At 37.9% G+C, this 18,616-nt stretch overlaps 1 protein-coding gene across 1 annotated transcript in view; it reads right to left on the reverse strand.

The window, feature by feature from the left end:
* The window catches only part of grm8b (glutamate receptor, metabotropic 8b), a gene marked incomplete at both ends in the record, with an annotated part of 180,833 nt that overhangs the window by 69,735 nt on the left and 92,482 nt on the right, over window positions 1-18,616 (reverse strand). The window contains 3 exons of the mRNA XM_079260171.1: window positions 564-701; window positions 802-956; window positions 4,038-4,173. Of these exons, the coding sequence (XP_079116297.1) occupies window positions 564-701; window positions 802-956; window positions 4,038-4,173 (429 nt within the window). The remainder of the gene's footprint in view (window positions 1-563; window positions 702-801; window positions 957-4,037; window positions 4,174-18,616) is intronic.

The following is an 18,616-nucleotide window of genomic DNA, read 5'->3' on the forward strand; positions in this document are numbered from 1 at the left end:
AAAATATGGGGGGATGGAAACATTGAGTTTGTTTTTCTCTTATATCTCAGATCAACATTTTTTGTGAGTATGGCTACAAGTTCCTCAAGAACCCATGAAATAAAATGTGGAGTTCCTCATGCATCAATTTTAGGCCAAATAATTTTTAACCTTTACATGTTACCACCTGGGGACGTCATCAAGAGACATGATATAAGTTTCACAAGCATCCGAATGTAAACTTTTAACCAAAACAGCTGCTCTAAAATCTGGATTTGCAGCAGAGAAAAAATGGTTTTTTACTTGCTAATTTTACCCTTAGCGAAAACAGATTGTAACCAAATCCTGTTTTTGTATTTAGGAAGGTTTATGACAGCAGAGCTGGAATAACTTTAAAGCTACAAAACATTTCTAAATTCATTCTTCATAATTATATTTCTCACTAAGCTCAAATTTCCAATCAACGCTAATAACTTAATCTTCTCTGATGTATGATTAAAGTAAGTTGGAAATCAGAGAAATATTTGAAGAAAAAAATTGTTTTATTGCAGGGATTATACACTCATCTTCGTTCTGAGTCCTACCTGTACACTTCTTGGGGCTGCCAGGTCTCTTTCCATGCATCCCCAGCTTGCAGCCAAAGTTTTCCTCCCAGAACTCAGCAAACCAGACGTTTCTCCGGTTGTTTGATAGAGAGCGACTTTTAAAGTAGCGGTCAAACGCTAAAGAAAGAAAGGAAAATGTTATTTCAATCATAATCAATCATTCATCCTTCGGGTGAATGAAACTTTGCTGAATGACTCCCATGACTTCCCTTCTTACCGTCTACAGACGTCCTCTTGGGAAGGATGGTTATGGCGCCTTCAGCAACTCGCTCCTGCTGGACCACCGGAGCGATTTTAGAGCCCCAGCTGTCAGAGCCCACCCACAGAAAGTGACCAGTCAGGTTGTTGCGTTTGGCGGCATCCAGGATTCGCCTTTCAGGCAACAGATGAAAAAACCAGTAACAGAGGAACATGTCAGTTTTTAATATAATAACAGTGGTGAATTATTTCTTTGGTAAATTTTTAGTGTTGGAAAGTCTGTTTTTTTTTTTTTTGCTTTTAAATGGAGCTGTGCTGCCCTCAATATATATCAGTTATATATCTTGGCAGTCAAACACCTCCTCAACATCAAAGGAAGGGTGAAACTATGACGCTATCAAAGATATAAGCAGACGCTGGAGGATTGCTACACAGAACAGATTTTCTTCCATGTGTCAAGATCTTACTTCCTGATCAATACATCTTTCTGTGTGATCACAGCCTGTTACTGTCAACTGCGGTTCTTAAAGGGACCGTCCTAAAATACAGGAACACAAGTCTTAACAGGATGAATATTTTGTAAACTGCTATAAAAAGACAGGAGCCATATTTGTATGGAGAATACATGTGTGGGTTGAGCAGCAGAGTGTATATATATACACTCTGCTGCTATATATATACATGTATATATATATATATATATATATATATATATATATATATATATATACATACATATATATATATACGTATACATACATATATACATATACATATATATATATATATATATATATATGTGTGTGTGTGTGTGTGTGTGTGTGGATGTGTGTGACTTTAAGGTTCCAGTCCAATCAGAAGAAATTTTTTTTTTTTTCTCATTTTTTTATGGACACAGCCCTCACTCGTTGCAATAACAAAGAAAAAATAATTTTCTAAACTTATTTACTCCCTTTTCTGCTAAATTTACAACCATACTAACATGCTGATGTGAGAAAAATCTAAAACTGTTCACAGCTTTAATGGTTTTATTCTCCCATAAAGATCCAAAACTTCGATGAAAAGCTGTTTCAGTTCTGAGATATTTCATCTGTCGCACGCGCCTGTGTGTGTGTGTGTGTGTGAGTTTCCATATTAGACACATTGGAGGTGATGAGAGGTTTCATGCTTTACAGCTTCACACATTTCCCGCAGTCTCCGTGAAGTCTTGGGATAAGTGATTTGTATACGTGTGATTCAGAGCTGCAGATTCACATCAGCTGTGACACTGCTCGTCTTTGTGAGCATGTTCCTGACTCTAAGTGTGAATGAGAGCAAGATACGTTCACGGTACAGGCACTGAGTTAGACACCCATGATAATAACTTCTCTGCCAACCTAAGGAATTGCTTGGACACAGCGAATTGAGATGAACTGAACAGTACGCCAATAATCACTAAGGGAAATTACATTTTTGCAGCTTTTTTTTTTTTTTTTTAAAATAAATAAATAGAATAAAGTTAGTTTTATGCAGTCAAAGTGTTGGGGACATACTGTGCTCTTTAGGGGACCTCTTTGGGGAACCAAATATCATGACCCGCACTGTACTTCTTGCTTTGTTCAGGAGAACATTACAGCTTTTAAATTTTTTAAGTGGTGATGGCATTTCAGAGTGAAGAAAAGGCCACTAAGATGGTCATACAACTAAGAATAAGTCAGATATTCGCACATATATCTCCAACTGTATTGTTCAATTCGCACCTCACAACAATGTTGTCTCAGGGTACTTTACAGACACATCAATCCTAACATAACTACTTTACAGAGCACTGTGATACATGGCTATTCTTTCATGAGACAGTTTCTCCTTGTCTCTCTGGCATTTCTACTTGTCCTTGTGTCTCTTGGCCTCTCCTCCTTCTCCACCTGCAGCTGTGCATAACAGGATAAGCACACCTGTTCCTCATTATTGTCACTATAAAGCCAGATCGCCAAGACAGTTTACGGTCTGTTGTCAAACATCCAGCCCCTGCTCCTGATTCCCTCTCGGGAACATTTTGATGAATAAAATCCTTTTGATTATTTGAACTTTCCACAGCTCGAATCTTTCCTTAAAAAAACACATCTTCATTTTGCTTTAACATTATTGCCATCACCACAGTAATTTGCAGACGGTTTGATACAGTAACATTTAGGCTGCAGTTATAAAACTGAGAGGATAACGTATTTATTTTCAGTGAAAGGTATACTGTTGAAGTTTTGACCCAATATTAAGCTAATAGGAGTAATGAAGAATAGTTTCTATGGTCAATATACAGGGCTTGACATTTGTAAGTGCTCTAAAGGGGTGGCCCTCTTCATTAACCAGACACTGTAATTTTGTAGAAGTAGATCCATCTCTTTTGACTATGTGACTATGTGATATATATTCATTTTATATATATATATATATATATATATATATATATATATATATATATATATATATATATATATATATATATATATATATATATATACACATATTAGGTGTACTGTGTTTCAAGACAATAATTTGCTATAGTGTTCTGAGTCTATGCAATGATTTCTAGCAGAGAAGGCCCAAAGATCAACAGAATCAATCGTATCCCACCAAAAAGTTCTTATTCTCAGAATCTCTTCACGATGCCAGACAGTCATGTTTGTCCCACTGACTCAGTATTGTGGTTGTTAAATTGACCCAAGTGAATCATGATTTTCTATTAAATATAATGGCACAACCATAGAGGAACTTCCTCTATGGCTGTTGGGGACCAGTGCTGCTGTGTGGGAAGGAGAAGCTTCCCAGCAGCTCCCTTCCAGCCCTCAGCTTCTGTAACCCACAAATTTCTTTTCGAAGTTGAGATCTTTTTCTTGGTCTGAATCCTCTTTCTGGAACATAATCTATTGAAGTGTGATCGATTGCTGATGAGCACTTTGCAACCTAACAACATCCATGTTGCTCGGCCGCAGCCATCCAGTTCACACATCTTGACTGGCTGATGTGGTTTTTCAAGGTCCCAAAAGGTCGATGCCAAATTATCACCCTGTCCACGTCAACTGACACCTCTGCCATCTGAAAACCTGCTACTGGTTTTAGCATTCTTTACAACAAATCCAGACACTTTTTGGATCAGTTTACAACAAAACTGCAGTGGTTTTAACAGTGGAAAGAAACTCTTTCTTTAGAATCATGTAATAACCAACAGAAAAAAGGTTATTTCTGCTACAAATAGTCACTACTTGTTCACTGACTTACCGGATATCATCCTCATTGGCAAACATAATGACAGCACGGGCGTTCGGCGTCTCCAGCAGACGGAGGACGATCTTGTCAAACTCCCCAGGTCTCGGCTCTCGAGGGATCTTCAGAGACTGAGCGATGCACACCCCACCTGACAGAAAGAAAGAGAGGTGCTCAGCATTGATTCTGATATGATGGATTTTTTTTTCATGGTAACTGTATCAGGCAACGTCCTTCATAAGTCATGAAAAGTCATGAATTCTTGTTTGCCACCTTATTCAGATCTGCATGTCTACAGGGGAGATGATCAGCGTGTTATTACTTGTCTCTTTTCCTGTCATTTTAAAGCAGTTTTGGTCACATGCACAGTATTTTATGAACGGCAATAACACCTGCAGTGGGAATGACTGGTATCCAAGCATGCAATTTACATTCTTCTCAGTGATGTGTCCTTGTGGGCGTTATAGTAACTCTGTATGAAGATCACCTGAAGTCTGAAATTCGGCTTTTCAGTGGAAACGATAAAGAAATTCAACCCAGCAAATAGCAGATGTTACAGTGCACATTTAGTTTTGTTACAGCATTTTGCTTTAATATGTAAAAACATTAACTGTGTAATGTCTAATCTGTCTCAAATATGCATTATTATACTGAACAATGAACATAAAGTATAATAAACAGAAAGTTTCTTGTGTCATGTATGAAGCTCGTTCTGCTGAGCCTCTCGAGCTTCCAGGCTGCTGAAGATGATGGATGAGAAGAATCCCTTCCTGATGTAGATGCTGTGCATCAGCCATGGACTGCCAGAGCATCCTAAATGTTATGCACTGAGAATTAAATTAAATGATCACAGGGGATAGAGGTTCTCCCAGCACCTCAGGTGATTAATCAAAGCCTCAGAAAACATGGCTCCACTTTAGACTGAGTCAGAGCTCTCTGCTTTTCACAAGGCTTCGCCACTGATGGGTAAAGATGGACTTCACCTGTCAGCTCCATCATCTTCATCAATTCCAGTCAGGTGTGTTGAAGCAGGGATACATGGAAAACCTGCAGGACTGCAGCCCTCCTGGGCTGAGTTGAAGGACTCTGTTCTAAGAAGTTTAGCTTGGTTTGGTGAACTGTTCCTAACTGCTTGTTAGTTGGTTACTGGGCCAGCTTCATTAGTTTCACAACTCATCTGTTCACTTAGCAGTCTGTTTTAGTCTGTTTTACTGTTTCTACTTCCAGTTGTAGTTTTGTTTCTTAGTGCAGTCAGGCAGGTTTTGTTTCTTTTATTTTGACTGATTAGTTAAACAGTTTATTTCTTTATAAGTTAAATCCCATGTTGTTTTTTTCATTATTTCTGTTTGTTTCTGTGTGTTCCTTCTGACCACCACTTTGACCATTAAATTCCTTGTTGCTTCACTTTATGGCTTGACTTTTTGTTATTTCCCTTTTCTTAGAAGATGTCATAATGACATACATTAAATGAAAAATTCTTCATTATTGTGAAAGGGAAATTGCATATAAAGTTTACATACTTATCTTGTAGGTAAAAGGACCACAACCATTCATCCATCTTGTAGAGAAATTTCACAGAAAAGAAAAGCCTGTTACTTCATCACAAGCTATAAAGATTTCTGGAATCTTATTCCGTGTTTGCTCATAAAACAAATTCTGCCATGATATGAATTTGATTTGAGAAAATATCATGTGGCACGTCTGCAGCTTAAAGGCTCCAAAACACCACAGTATGCCGGGTGTTTTTTAGCTCAGCTGCTAGAGAAGCAACCCCCACATAAAGAGCTCCTCGAGGCCACTGGCTCCGGTTTGACCTCTGGACTTGGTCTCTTTTGCTGAAAGTAACAACATCTCTCTCACACACTCTTTTCTTCCCAATTACAACTCAGTAAGTAAGAGGCACAAAATTTCATGAAGAAAAAAAAAGCATTTAAGATTAAGCTTTACCAAAAAATGTTTCCTTTTTAATAAAGCTTCTAGTGAAGTCTGGCTTGGTGAGCCTGAACCATCTCTTTGGTTTATACTGCTGTCAGCAGAGACTGGGGGAAGTCTACGATGGACTGGGCTCTTCTCAGCTCACTTTACTCTCCGTGCATCAGAATTGTCATTGTGGTCTTTAATATGTGCTTTTTTTTTTTTTTTTTTTTTTTGTTATGCTCAAAGTCATGGTACTTTTTGACCCATCTTTCCTGTCCTCTCCACCCCAACCGGTCAAGGCAGATGGCTGTCCTTCCTGGTTCTGGTTCTGATGGAGGAGTTCCCTCCTGTTGACTGGAGATTTTCCTTTCCACTGCCTCCTTTTGCAGCTCAGGATGGCGGATTGAATCAAAGAGGAGATTTACTGCAATCTGTTTCTTTACCCTGCAGTTGTTTTTCCGGAACAGATCTAAATGAACACAAATCATAAATTGCTGTGATGGACTGGCGAGCTGTCCAGGGTGTCCAGGGTGTACCATGCCTGTCGCCCAAAGACTGCTGGGATAGGCTCCAGCTTCCCCGCGACCCTGAATTGGCATAAGCGGTTCGGAAAATGAATGAATGAATTGTAAATTGAACTAAAATGGTCCATTTCATGGATTTGTCCTGAATATGTTATAATTTCACTGCAATTATTTGGAAAGAGCTGGAACATGTCTGTAAAAGTGATTTGGCACAGAATGAAAAAAGTTGAATTGAGCTGATTTGAATACTGAAAGAAAACCATGATATATGTAGTCGCTAAATCAGGATACACTCTAAATGTTCCTCCCTTTAAAATAATTATTTTTACTACTTAGTTATAATAACAGTCTAATATTTTCATAATTAAATTTAAATAAGACAGTTTGGTGATTAAAACAAAGAAAATGGAAAATATTTCACATAATTCTCCGGATCAACCACTACTATCAGATGTTGTCCTTTGAATTGATCAGTAGAGACTGATGTATCAGTACCGAAGCTCTGCTGGTTCATCTGTAACTAAACAGTCTCAACATCTGGTAGACGACACACGAGCACATCTGCTTCTGTCTGTCAATATATTTGTCATGCTCCATCTTTCTTGCTGTTTGTTTGTGGTAATTTTTTTCCTTGAGTGCTTCATTATGTCTGCAGTAATGAATAGCTGTATAGTGTCCACTGTTTGCCTTGTTCCTGCCCTCACTCTGCTGCTCTGACATGTAACCAGAGGGCTCATTAAACATTCATCTGCTGCAGATGAAACAAAGGTCAGAGCGGGTTTACTACAATGATGCTTTAAGATACTAAACATTGTCAGATTATCACCAGCATCTCCCCACTGAGACTGTACAGGCAGGGTTTAACATTTATATACGACATCCATTCATTCATACTGAATTTTTAAAAATGATTTTTCCCACGAAGACATTTTTCTTTAGTTGAGGGGGGATTAGTGATGGATGATATTATTGATCACCTAATTTTTTCCAACATGTGTCATCAGATGCTTTATGTTTGTTTTCTAATGGGGAATTTATGGAAATTTACGAGACAGACTGCTGTAACTTTTGGTGGTATTCATTGTCATTTCCTCAACAAAACAATCTGTAATAGCTTTTCAGATCAGCTCATTTCAGATTTATTTGAACTGTTTGCTCACAGAAAGGCACTATTACAGATGCAGTCCAATTCTAATCCAATTTAAACAAATCCCTATGTGCTCCACAGTGGTCCAGCTGTGTTCATTTAATCTATTTCATAAAAGAAAAAAAAATCATCTCGCTGAACAGCAGAATATTACATCTAGTCTTTGATTTCATCCTCTTTCCTGAACTGCACAAGGTGACAGTGGAGAGGAAAAAGTCCCCTTTAACAGGAAAAACAAGGAGGAACACGAACAGCCATCTGCTTGGACCCTTTGGGGTCAGAGAGGGCAAGAAAAAGGGCCCAAAAAGCAGTACAATTCTAAACCAGAAATACCTGCTGAGAAAGAAGAGAAACAAATTTTAATAATAACAACAATGTCAAACATCAGGAAAGTAAGCAAGCAGAGCGAAGCTCAGTGCATCATGGGATGTCCTGCAGTAGATAAAAATTGTAGCAATAAAGATAGACGGAGTAGCTAACCTAATGGACTGGTAAACACTCGAAATGTCCAGAAAGGGACAAGAGACCGGCGAGCTGTTTGCAGAGACAGGTGAAACAGAGACCAATAAAAACAAACTAAATACCAACAGAAGAAACACAAATAAAATATGATAAAAATGGATGCTAAAGCCTAAAATAGTGAAAGTAAAGTAATAAACATGGTTTTAAATGATTAATAGGTTAGATTTAAATCATATAAAAGCAGCTTTATGGTCAATTGCTCCTGAACTACAACCGTGAGCTTGCAGTCCTCTCCCATTAACATGTTGTTCACGGTGTACTGGCTTCAAGAAACTTTTACAGCTTAGAATAAATGATTGTCTCTTTTTACATATTGAACCTTCTCCAGTGTGCAAGGTAAATTGCCTCCTATCATGATGCCATTGTGCCAATACAAAGTTTTACTTTCACTTCACAGTTTTAAGGTAAAAAATAAGCCACAATGTATTCGTTCTGTGTCTTCCATGAGCCTGTCGGGTATCATGATGATGCATGATGATCCAGACAACTTGTGAAGTAAAAACAAACTTTTGCGCTTATATTCACATCTTTGGTCACCACCTCCAACTTGTGACAAGTTAAGGGAAGGAAAGCAATGAGCCCCTGACTGCTGTGTCATTTCACTGGGATCTGAATATTCAGTCCCTGCAGGAAAATCTGATGTTTCAGCTGCAACTATCAACACAATTTCACCCAATTCTAACAAATCCTGCACACCCATACAGTTAGCAATCATTGCAACTTTAATATAACGTGGACAAAGTTCAGCGATTCTCCTTGTTACTTGATTCAAAACATCAACAAGTTGTTCATACAGGAAACTGACTACAACACAAATTGGCTTGTGGCTCAACACAGTGCATTGTGGATCATTAGTCAATATATCCTTTGGAGATGCTTTAGGATAAATAACAACAATAACAGGGTGGTAAAATAACATTACTACCACCTCTCCTCTGTTGACTCAGCAGAATAGTTATTCTGAAATAAATGTACAGAGACGAAGTGTAATTTTAATCGAGTGAATTCTACATTGGATTTGCTGATCTCATTTGAGCCACAAAGAGTTCTCAGATCATCTGGTCCTTGTTTTGTTTCCATCCAGTTAAAACTAACATGAAATGTGCCACACAAATTAGCCTGCCTCGAGTTCACACCTCGCCTGTTCAGGCTGATCTGAAAGGCCGCAGGGAGACACAATCTCGCCGTCCACAATGAGATGAGAGGCCATCTGATGTCCCCCCGGAGAAGCAGCTTCATTCAGAAACTTTCACAGCTGAACTTCTTTCTGTGTTGCACAGGCCCATCAGTGCATCGAACTGGAACTTCTGCCTGTCTCTGTACTCTGTACTCCTTTTATCACCACAGTGAAAGATGATGTGTTTGGAGGTTTGAAAGCTGCCAAGAATCTAAAATTGTAAAAATAGCAGTGGTTTAATCTTGAACCTTTTATTGGAAATGTCTTTTTATTTCTTACAGTTTTTTTTTTTTTTTTACACTTTATGGGTTTGAAAAACCTCCCAAGATAAACACAAACAATAAATTTATGATAAATAAAAATGGTACCAATAGAATGAAAAAAAAGACATCTGCTTTAGTTTTAGACGAGATGAGGTCCAAATCTTTGTGTTGGATGGGTTTATATCACCATGTAGGGAAGTTTTTATAAGGGGTCTTGGTTTGATTATAACAAATTATTTTATCAAATCAAATGATAACAATCACATGTTTGCTGATTCCACATAGTAGCATACAGAGTATACTACTATACAGAGTATAATTCGAATCCATTCAGGACTCAGTCAATATTCCAGCTGATTTAGCCAAGTCACTTCCATTCGTATAAAATTTGATATATTTATGCATAAAAATACTGTTAAAATAACAAAACAGAATTCCCTCCCTTTATGCTGTTGTCATAATTAATTTATTACATTAATAATAATGCTTGCACCACATATACATTCAGTCTTGTTTTGTGAAAATTGGGGTCTAAACTTTGTACACATACATATTTTATATATGCATTATGTATACATATGCAACATTGAGAAGATGGAACTGAGATGAGAGAAGTAAAATATTGATTTTACAAAGACAATCCCCTCTCCAGGGGTCATTTTAGGTGAAACTGTGGAAGTGGTGTACCAGATAAAGTACCTGGGAACTGTACTTGTTGTCAGGCTGACTTTTAAAGCCCATGCAGATTCATTTTCTGAGAAGGCTTATCAGTGAATTGTTTTTTATGGTGTATATATGAGTTTTATGTTCATGAGAGAAGTTTATTCTTGTTTTATTGATTGTTTAGTAATGTCTTGCTTCCCTCTGGATGCAGGTACCTTTTGTTGAGGTGTAGGACTAAAACACTAATAGATTCATTAATTCTTGCAGCAATTGGCCCCATGGAATAACAAAGATTGTTGAACTTGATTTTGAACTGCTTTCTAAGCTGTGAGGTAACCTGCTCTGCTTTATTCTGCTCCACCACAGCAAAACTGACCTCAGAGTGCTCATCCTGTCAGCTTCATCAGGTTGCCTACTACAAAAATTCCTCCACTCTTAAAAAAAGTTTGAAGAAGAGCTTCACTGCCCCTCCTCTGAATCCATTTCTGCCTAATTATTAACAGTATGTGACAATCTGCAAGTGGGAATGCTGAAAAACAGAACCTTAGATGACACATTTTGATGTAGACTTTTCTCTGCTGCTGTCACCAATAAGCCCAGTAGATGTTAGGATTTCATAGTTTAGTCAGGGAATCATCATCCTCTTGAAAACAGGATGAAAAAGCAAAGAAAACAAAACAATATGGAAACTCAGGGCTAGATCTACTAAGGGTTTGCTTGTACAAAAACGTGTGTTAAGTCATTGATTTACAAACAGCGCATGCTGAGGGCTGCGTCTTCCAGACAAAACAGCGTGTCTGCATCCGGTTGGTGTGTTGAGAGGAGAAAATGTCACTATATTAATTTAGCACCTTCAATGTGATCGGTAAAACCTAAAGCAATTTTGCTCATTGAAACTGCACCTATATTTAATATGTTTCAAAGGGAGGTGCAAAGTCACACAATACCTGCAATGACAGAAAGCTGCTTACAAGTCAGCCCTTTTTTTTTTCATCTGGGTCATTCCAGCATACAGAAGCTGTCACAGTTGGGATCCGAAATCCCAATTTTTAGATGTGCTTTCCAAGTCCTAAATGCCATTTTTCACTGGACCACCTAGGTTATTAGGTGGTCATTAACTGAGACAAAACACACACACACACACATACACACAGACAAAGCATGTGTAAAGAAACTGCAAACACATGCATTTGCTTAGGTGCATCTGTGATGCCAAAGGCAAAATTACCAATGACGTGTCAAAATATCTCAGGTCAGCATTTGATTCTTTTATTTTTGAATAAATAAATGTTTGCACCTGCTGCCCATTTACACAGTCACTCACCAGTAAACCATTCAACCCCATGAGCAAAATTCTACATTGCACAAACATTTACTGCTCACAAATTGGGATTGTCATCGAGCTGGCACTTAGATGTTATTAAAATCTAATTACAATTTAGGACCTCTCTTTTTACCTTTAGTCAAGAAATGTTGATGTGTTCTACTCCATTTGAAACCAGTTATTTGATCACAGCCTTGTTTTGTATCTGACAACTGCTACAAAAGCTTTTTATAAGTTTTTATTTGCATGCAAACATGAGGCAGCGTGTACACATTTTTATAATAATGTCGACTGCTGTGTGAGATGTTAAGATTGCCTTCTGAGAATGTAGATTAGATGAAGATGTTAACACAAAGCAACATGCAAAACTCATCCCAAGCTGTAATGAAACCTTGGGGAGACTCGAGCAGCAGAATGCTGACGTTCCTGCCGGAGCTGATGGCTTTGATGCTTTGATGTTTGTGTAACAGTAAAGCTGTTGCAAACCTTTTGTTTCACTAAAGTTCGAGGCCGATAAGAGTCAAACTCTGAACACACAGCAGGTCTTTATGAAAATCTGAGTGCGGAGGAGCAGGCTAGCAGGTCATGGCTGGCTATTAAGTAAAATCAAATAATGATAAAATCTTCAGTTGTTAATAATGTCAACCTTTAGTTTGTGAACTGAAATATCTAATCAGTCAGTCATAGAGCAGCAACTCAATGAATTAAGTCATAAAGATGTGGTCAAGACGATCTGAAATTCAAACTGAGTAATGGAAAAATAAGGAAAAAAGCATATTTAAGTGACTTTGAAAGTGGCATGGTTGTTAGTTTGAGTATTTCAGAAAGTGCTGATCTACTGGGATTTGGACACATGACGATTGGGTTTACAGAAAGTATCTGAAAAAGTGAAAATATCAAGTGAGCAGCAGCTGTCAGGACCAAAGTGTCTTATTGATGTCAGAGGACAGAGGAGAACAGACTGACTGGTTGGAGATGACAGACAGGCAACAGAAAGCGAATAAGTTCTGGCTTTTATCCAAAGTATGCAGAGCAGCATCTCTGAACACATCATGTCCAACCCAGAAGCAGATGGTCTACAGCAGAGGACCACAACAGATTAAAGTTCCCTCCGTAAAGAACAGAAAACAGGCCACAATTCACACAGACTCCCCAACACTGGACAAAAAGAAGATGGAAAAATGTTGCCTGGTTTGATGGTCTCGTCATGTATTTAATCTGGATGACATTGGTCCAGTACTACAAGGTGCCTCATATTGGAAGTTATTCTTGACCAGGACTTGTCCTATGACTCACATTTGAAACAGGGTTTTAAAACATGTGAATTATTGCAAAAATTAGGGACATCCTGTCTCAGAGTGATGCAGAAAAACAAGTCCATGCTTTTTTAAATTCAACATTGCAATACTGCAGCTCTTTATTGATGGACTGTCCCAAATATGTTCTGAAAAGTCTCCAGCTGATCCAAAATGCTGCAGCGAGGTTTTTGAGGAGAACTATCAGGAAAGATCATATTTCTCCAGTTTTAGCATCTCTCCATGGCTCCGGGTGAAATCTAGAATAGGGTTTAAAATTCTTCTCCTCACGTATAAAGCTCTCCATGACCGAGCTCCATTGTACATCAAAGATCTCATAGTTCCATATATTCCAAACAGAGCACTTTTCTCTGAGACTGCAGGTTTACTTGTGATTCTGAGAGTCTCTAGGAGTACGATGAGAGGAAGAGCCTTCGGCTATGAGGCTCTTCTCTTTTGGAACCAGCTCACAGTTTGGGTTCACACACTCTCTCTCTACCTTTAAAGCCCCCATCTGTAAGAAACTACTTCCATCTAGTAGTGCACTAATTAAATGCATGCAACCGAGTTGTGCTCTCTGGCTCTTCACTGTAATACATTACTCTGTTTTGTTATTGATGCCGATAAGTTACAAGCATGCCCTCCATGTATTTGGTACCAAGCTACTGCTCATACCTAATATCATCATGCGACATTAGATATTTAAAAGTGGAAAAGTTACAGAGTGGGTCTTTTAAGTCTGTCACTGAAAAAAAAACACTTTTTCGAATTTTAGATACTTTAAAAGAATGTATTTCCAACATGGTTAATGTGAATAATGCAACTTATGGCAATGCTCGTTTCAATAGAAAAATCTGTGAATAAATATTCACATGTTGTTCACATTCATATGTCATCTTCTCTTTGTTTTTCCCTCCAAACATGTTATATGTTAATGTTACGTGGTAAAAATACTGTTACCTTCAGCATTTCCCATGAAACCAAAGAGTTGTGGATTTTACTCGTGTGGATTCATCTTGCTGGAGGGGAAATGAGACATGGTCAAAAAGAATTTCCCACAACTTGTCACTTCTTATTTGATCTCTTATTGCAAATTGTGTCATCTGATGAAGACAGGCTGGTTTTTCTGCTTTGTTTTTGTCCATCATCATCGCTGCTATAACATCAGCAGTATGCAAGAGGTCTTCATCATTAGTGAAAGTATTTTTGGTCAGGAGCCTCGCAGGCTTTTGATGATGTGCTTTTCATGTTGTGTATTGTGTTGACCTCAATTAATCAAATTTCCTCTTAAAAAAACAGCTTAGATGGATTACCAGTATAATAGACAAGCTTCATGCTGGCTTTATGCTCCCCAAACCCCACTCTCTGCAAATAATAGTAAATGAATAATAAATAAAAATGACGTCTTGGGTGGGATGCAGTGTGAGGGAACAAATCCCAAGAAAAATAAGTTGCATACCAACACAACTGCATCAACTTTAGTTTAGGCTTTCTTTTCCCCACTTCACTGTGTGTTTAGCAGCTTTGCTGTTTTGCTTTAGCCATGTGCGGGAACACGTTACGCCCGTTTTAAAATTGCTGCATTGGCTTCCTGTGTGCTTCAGGATTGATTTTAAGATTCTTTTAATTGTTTATAAATGCCTTAATGGTCTTGGGCCTTCTTATTTATCCGACCTTCTTTTCAATTATGAGCCTTCGTGGACCCTGAGGTCCTCTGGTACTGGCCTTTTAGTGGTTCCTAAAGTCAGAACTAAGACATACAGTGAGACCTCTTTCCATTGTTATGGTCCTCGACTGTGGAACAGCCTGCCGGAGGGCCTCAGGGCTGCGGAGACTGTTGATGTTTTTAAGAAGAGGCTCATGACGACCGCTGCTGTTTGGGTGGTGCGGGGTCCAGCACTGCAGCTTTACGGCTGCGGGGTGGTCCCTTTGCTGCCTGGGAGTTGTGCGGTTGCTGTGGCAGCGGCCCCTATGAGCATGCGGGGGACTGACTCCTGGTGTGGATGGATCCCGAGGTATTGTCTCCTCAAATCAGCACCAAGTCAGAATTTTTATCACTTACTTAATGTTTTTAGTTGTTTTATTAACCAGAATTCAGTTAAAGAGACAGTATTCAGGGAATGATGTTTTTCGGGGAATGTGGGTGGGTGTGTGTGGGTGGGTGTGGGGGAGGTTCTTTGCTCTATGTTCTTGTGTGTGTGTGTGGAAAGAGCTTGTGTATATTATTTTTAAATGCCTTTTTATCCACTGTTTGTTTTAATCCTTATGACTTGATTTTATCCTGTAAAGCACTTTGTGTTGCCTGAGGCATGAAAAGTGCCCAAGAAATAAAGTTTGATTGATTGACTGATGTGGAACCATCATTTGTTATAAGCCAGAATGTGTCAGAAATCTTGTTATGTAAGTGACCTTGGTTTGTTGCAACAAAATGGCTTGAATGTTGAATTTATATTTTAGATTACAAGCTTTCATTTTATTTAATTAGGTTTTCATTCACTCAATATGTATTGCACAGTTTTTAAGTTTTACATAACACAGTTTTTCTTTTTTTTATTTCTCAAGTATCTCCCGGAGTGTCTCTATGTTTACTGATGAGTGGCATGGATGGATGGATGGATGGATGCGACTTTTTTCCCTCATTAAATATCCAAAATTTCACTACAGAGGATGTAAAGGTGTCTGTTTGTTTAACAACCATAAGACAACCACTGTTTTGAGAATGATTGACAGCTATAACTTACTAAGCTGATAACTTTTAACACGCCAGTCACCTGTCTCTACTGTTATTTTTCTGACAGTTGTGCAAAATGAACAAGACGTCTTTAATTATGCCTTTAGTTGAGGGTCTCTGTTATTGTGAATACACACTGCTAAAGACCAACCATCAGACAAAAAGGAAGAAAAAAATCCTTTATCTGAGAGAAAAGAAAATGTGGGAAGAGGGGTCTAGTGATGATTCAATGTTTTTGAACTCTACAGAAAAATATTCCAGCTCTTACAATCTCTAGATTTAGAAGTCTGTAAAACGTTTTGCAATGAAATTTATCTCTACAGATCCCACACCTGATAAAAACACTGAAAACCAAAATGTCTTCTCTGAAATAGTAGAGTCAGACACTTCAGACACACGTCTTTATTTTACTCCGTTTTGTTTACGTTACGGTTTTATCCACACTTCCACCCAGTCTTCGATGCTGTTTTTTTCACACGTTGTTCGGAATATGACGCAGCTCTGTGCAGTTTAGCAGCAATCACACAGCATTTCCTGTAATAACTTGGGCTTGCAAGTGCAATCATGCAAACTCAAAGGTATGAAGCACATAAGAAGTAAAGAAAAACTTTTATTCATGTTTAAAAAAAGAACAAAAAACTGCAGAATTCTCCCAAAAGAAACAGAGAAGGGAACAGGCTCCTGCTATACAAAGCAGGATTAGTGGTTTTGGGTACAGCTCTGGCTTTTCAGCATTCCGTAGCTTTATCACCATGGCAGCACACTTTGGAAACCTAACCTGCTCTGGAGCAGTTAACAACACATCTGCCTCCTGACTTAATCACTTGACAATAAAACAGAAGTATCTGCTCTGTTCCATCTTTATGCAGTCATGCACCATCTTCATCATTTTTCATTTCAGTTTCAGACAGTATGAATCATGTTTATGTTACACAGCTAACCAGGAGAGACTGCCCATGAACCAGATGATTTTTAAGGATCTGGAACAAACAGTAAACTCTGGCTTTTCTCAATGTGTTTGACTTGTAATTAGAGACTAAAATTAATTTCTGTTTTGCATTTTAGTTCTTGATATCAGATAGAACAGCTAAATATTTACAAAAAGACTGTTTACTTGTTTAAATTGGCTTAAATTTGTTCTTTGATAGCTGAAAGCTATCATGTATATTCCTGAAGCCTTAGTATAACAAAAACTTGATTTTTTTTTCCCTTTTTAAAAATTTTCTGAGTAGATATAAAACAGATTTTGACTGCACACAAATCCATAAACACTGCTCCCAGTTCTGACTGATTCAGACAGCTGAATCCCGTGATTCCACAAAGGAAAATCATTTAATCCATCATGGAAAAAGTGGGAACGATCAACTGTTCTAAAAAGGGAAATAGTCATTATTCAATTTCTTTAACTCATAGATGAATTAAATGAAAATGAAGGCAAAAAAGCAAGATGACTATAATTGACATTTCAAAAGATCATCATAAATACTAAATAATATATAACTGCACGTGTGCAAGTGAAAGAAACAATACAAAGTCTATTGATTAATAAAAATGGCAAATAGCCCAAACTATATTACAAAAAAAAAAATAAAATAAATTTTACAGTTCTTTTCCTTCTCATATTTAGTCTTTCCATTTGCAGCAAACATCTGCCTTTAATCCATAGTAATAACATGACACAAAACACAAAAGTAGCAAGTAAGACCACCTCAAGGAGTGAGTGAGAGAGTGAATCATTCATGCTGTGTTTTTCTTTCATTTGCAGCTAAGAGCAGCAATGATGATCCACCAGGGAAATGGAGAATTGGGTTATAAGATAGCTTCTTTAATTAACAACATCTTTGTGTGGGTTGGAATTTAGTGTTAGGTGGACTTTTGGCCACCTCAAACACCACATCACAGCCGTTACTACTTTTACGTTTTTTATTTGAATGCAGAACAATTCCTGCATTGTAAAAACTGGCAGCTGTCATAAGCAATCAGACAACAGATAAGAGGCACCACTCGCTGGTCTTTATGTTGTATTTTCCTTATGTGTCTAGTAGACTTTGTGCTTCAGAAAACAGCATTTATTTATCATTTCTGTCCTGCATGATGCTATAAAAATAATCAAAATCATAAAACCTGCCTCAGCACATTGTTAATATTCTATTATCATCATATTATCCCAGTTTAATTAGGTGAAAATTTATTATGATAGACAGAAATAATGGAAGTTGACAAAGAACATTTAAAAGTTGGATTTGAGGAGTATAATGCACTTTTAATACACTTATAATGTAACAAAGCCTTAAAAGATTATATTATTAACATTTTATTGTTGTTAAAGAAGTTTTGTACCCTGAAATGCATTTTGAGCCTTAAGCCAATGGTTCACCAAACTATCCATGTTTCTCACTAATTTTCTCCACTCAGCGAAACTCCAGCTGAAGAGAAGTCCCTGGTAATCAGCTGCTGCGTAGCCAGAATCATGGCATTAGAGACACCAGGGACCATAGTCAAATGCATGGGGTGAGGCCGGTTAACGTAGAATCACATTAAAAATTGTTGGCTGAGGATAAAACAGGTAATAAACAGTAAGAAGGTAATTCAGATTAGCAGACCCCTGCCAAATCTGACCAGCGATGACATATTTAGCCACATATCATCCTTCAACTGCTGGTTGTCTAGGTGGAGCAGCTCTCATCCCATCTGGGAATGTGGACAATTTTATCAGTTACCTAAAACCATGAACATTCAGGGTTGGGACCAGGAAGCAGAGCTGTAGTCTTACATGTTCCTCTGCTGTTTCCCACCTGCTGCCAAAAGCACTCAGAATGAAAAACCAAAAAGCACATCAATACGTCATAAAAATCAAAACAATAAATTTAACAGAACAAAAAATATAAAACCATGAAAGTAGTTTGCTGAATATCAGACCTCTTCCGTTTCTGTTATTCAGTGACTTGACTGATCCTTATACTGACTTATTTTGTCTTACATAAACCTGGCTGCAGCAGGAGTATCATGTTAGCATTAATGAATCAACTCC

Source organism: Telmatherina bonti, assembly GCF_933228915.1.
Source record: "Telmatherina bonti genome assembly, chromosome: 2".
NCBI classification, from domain to species: Eukaryota; Metazoa; Chordata; class Actinopteri; order Atheriniformes; family Telmatherinidae; genus Telmatherina; species Telmatherina bonti.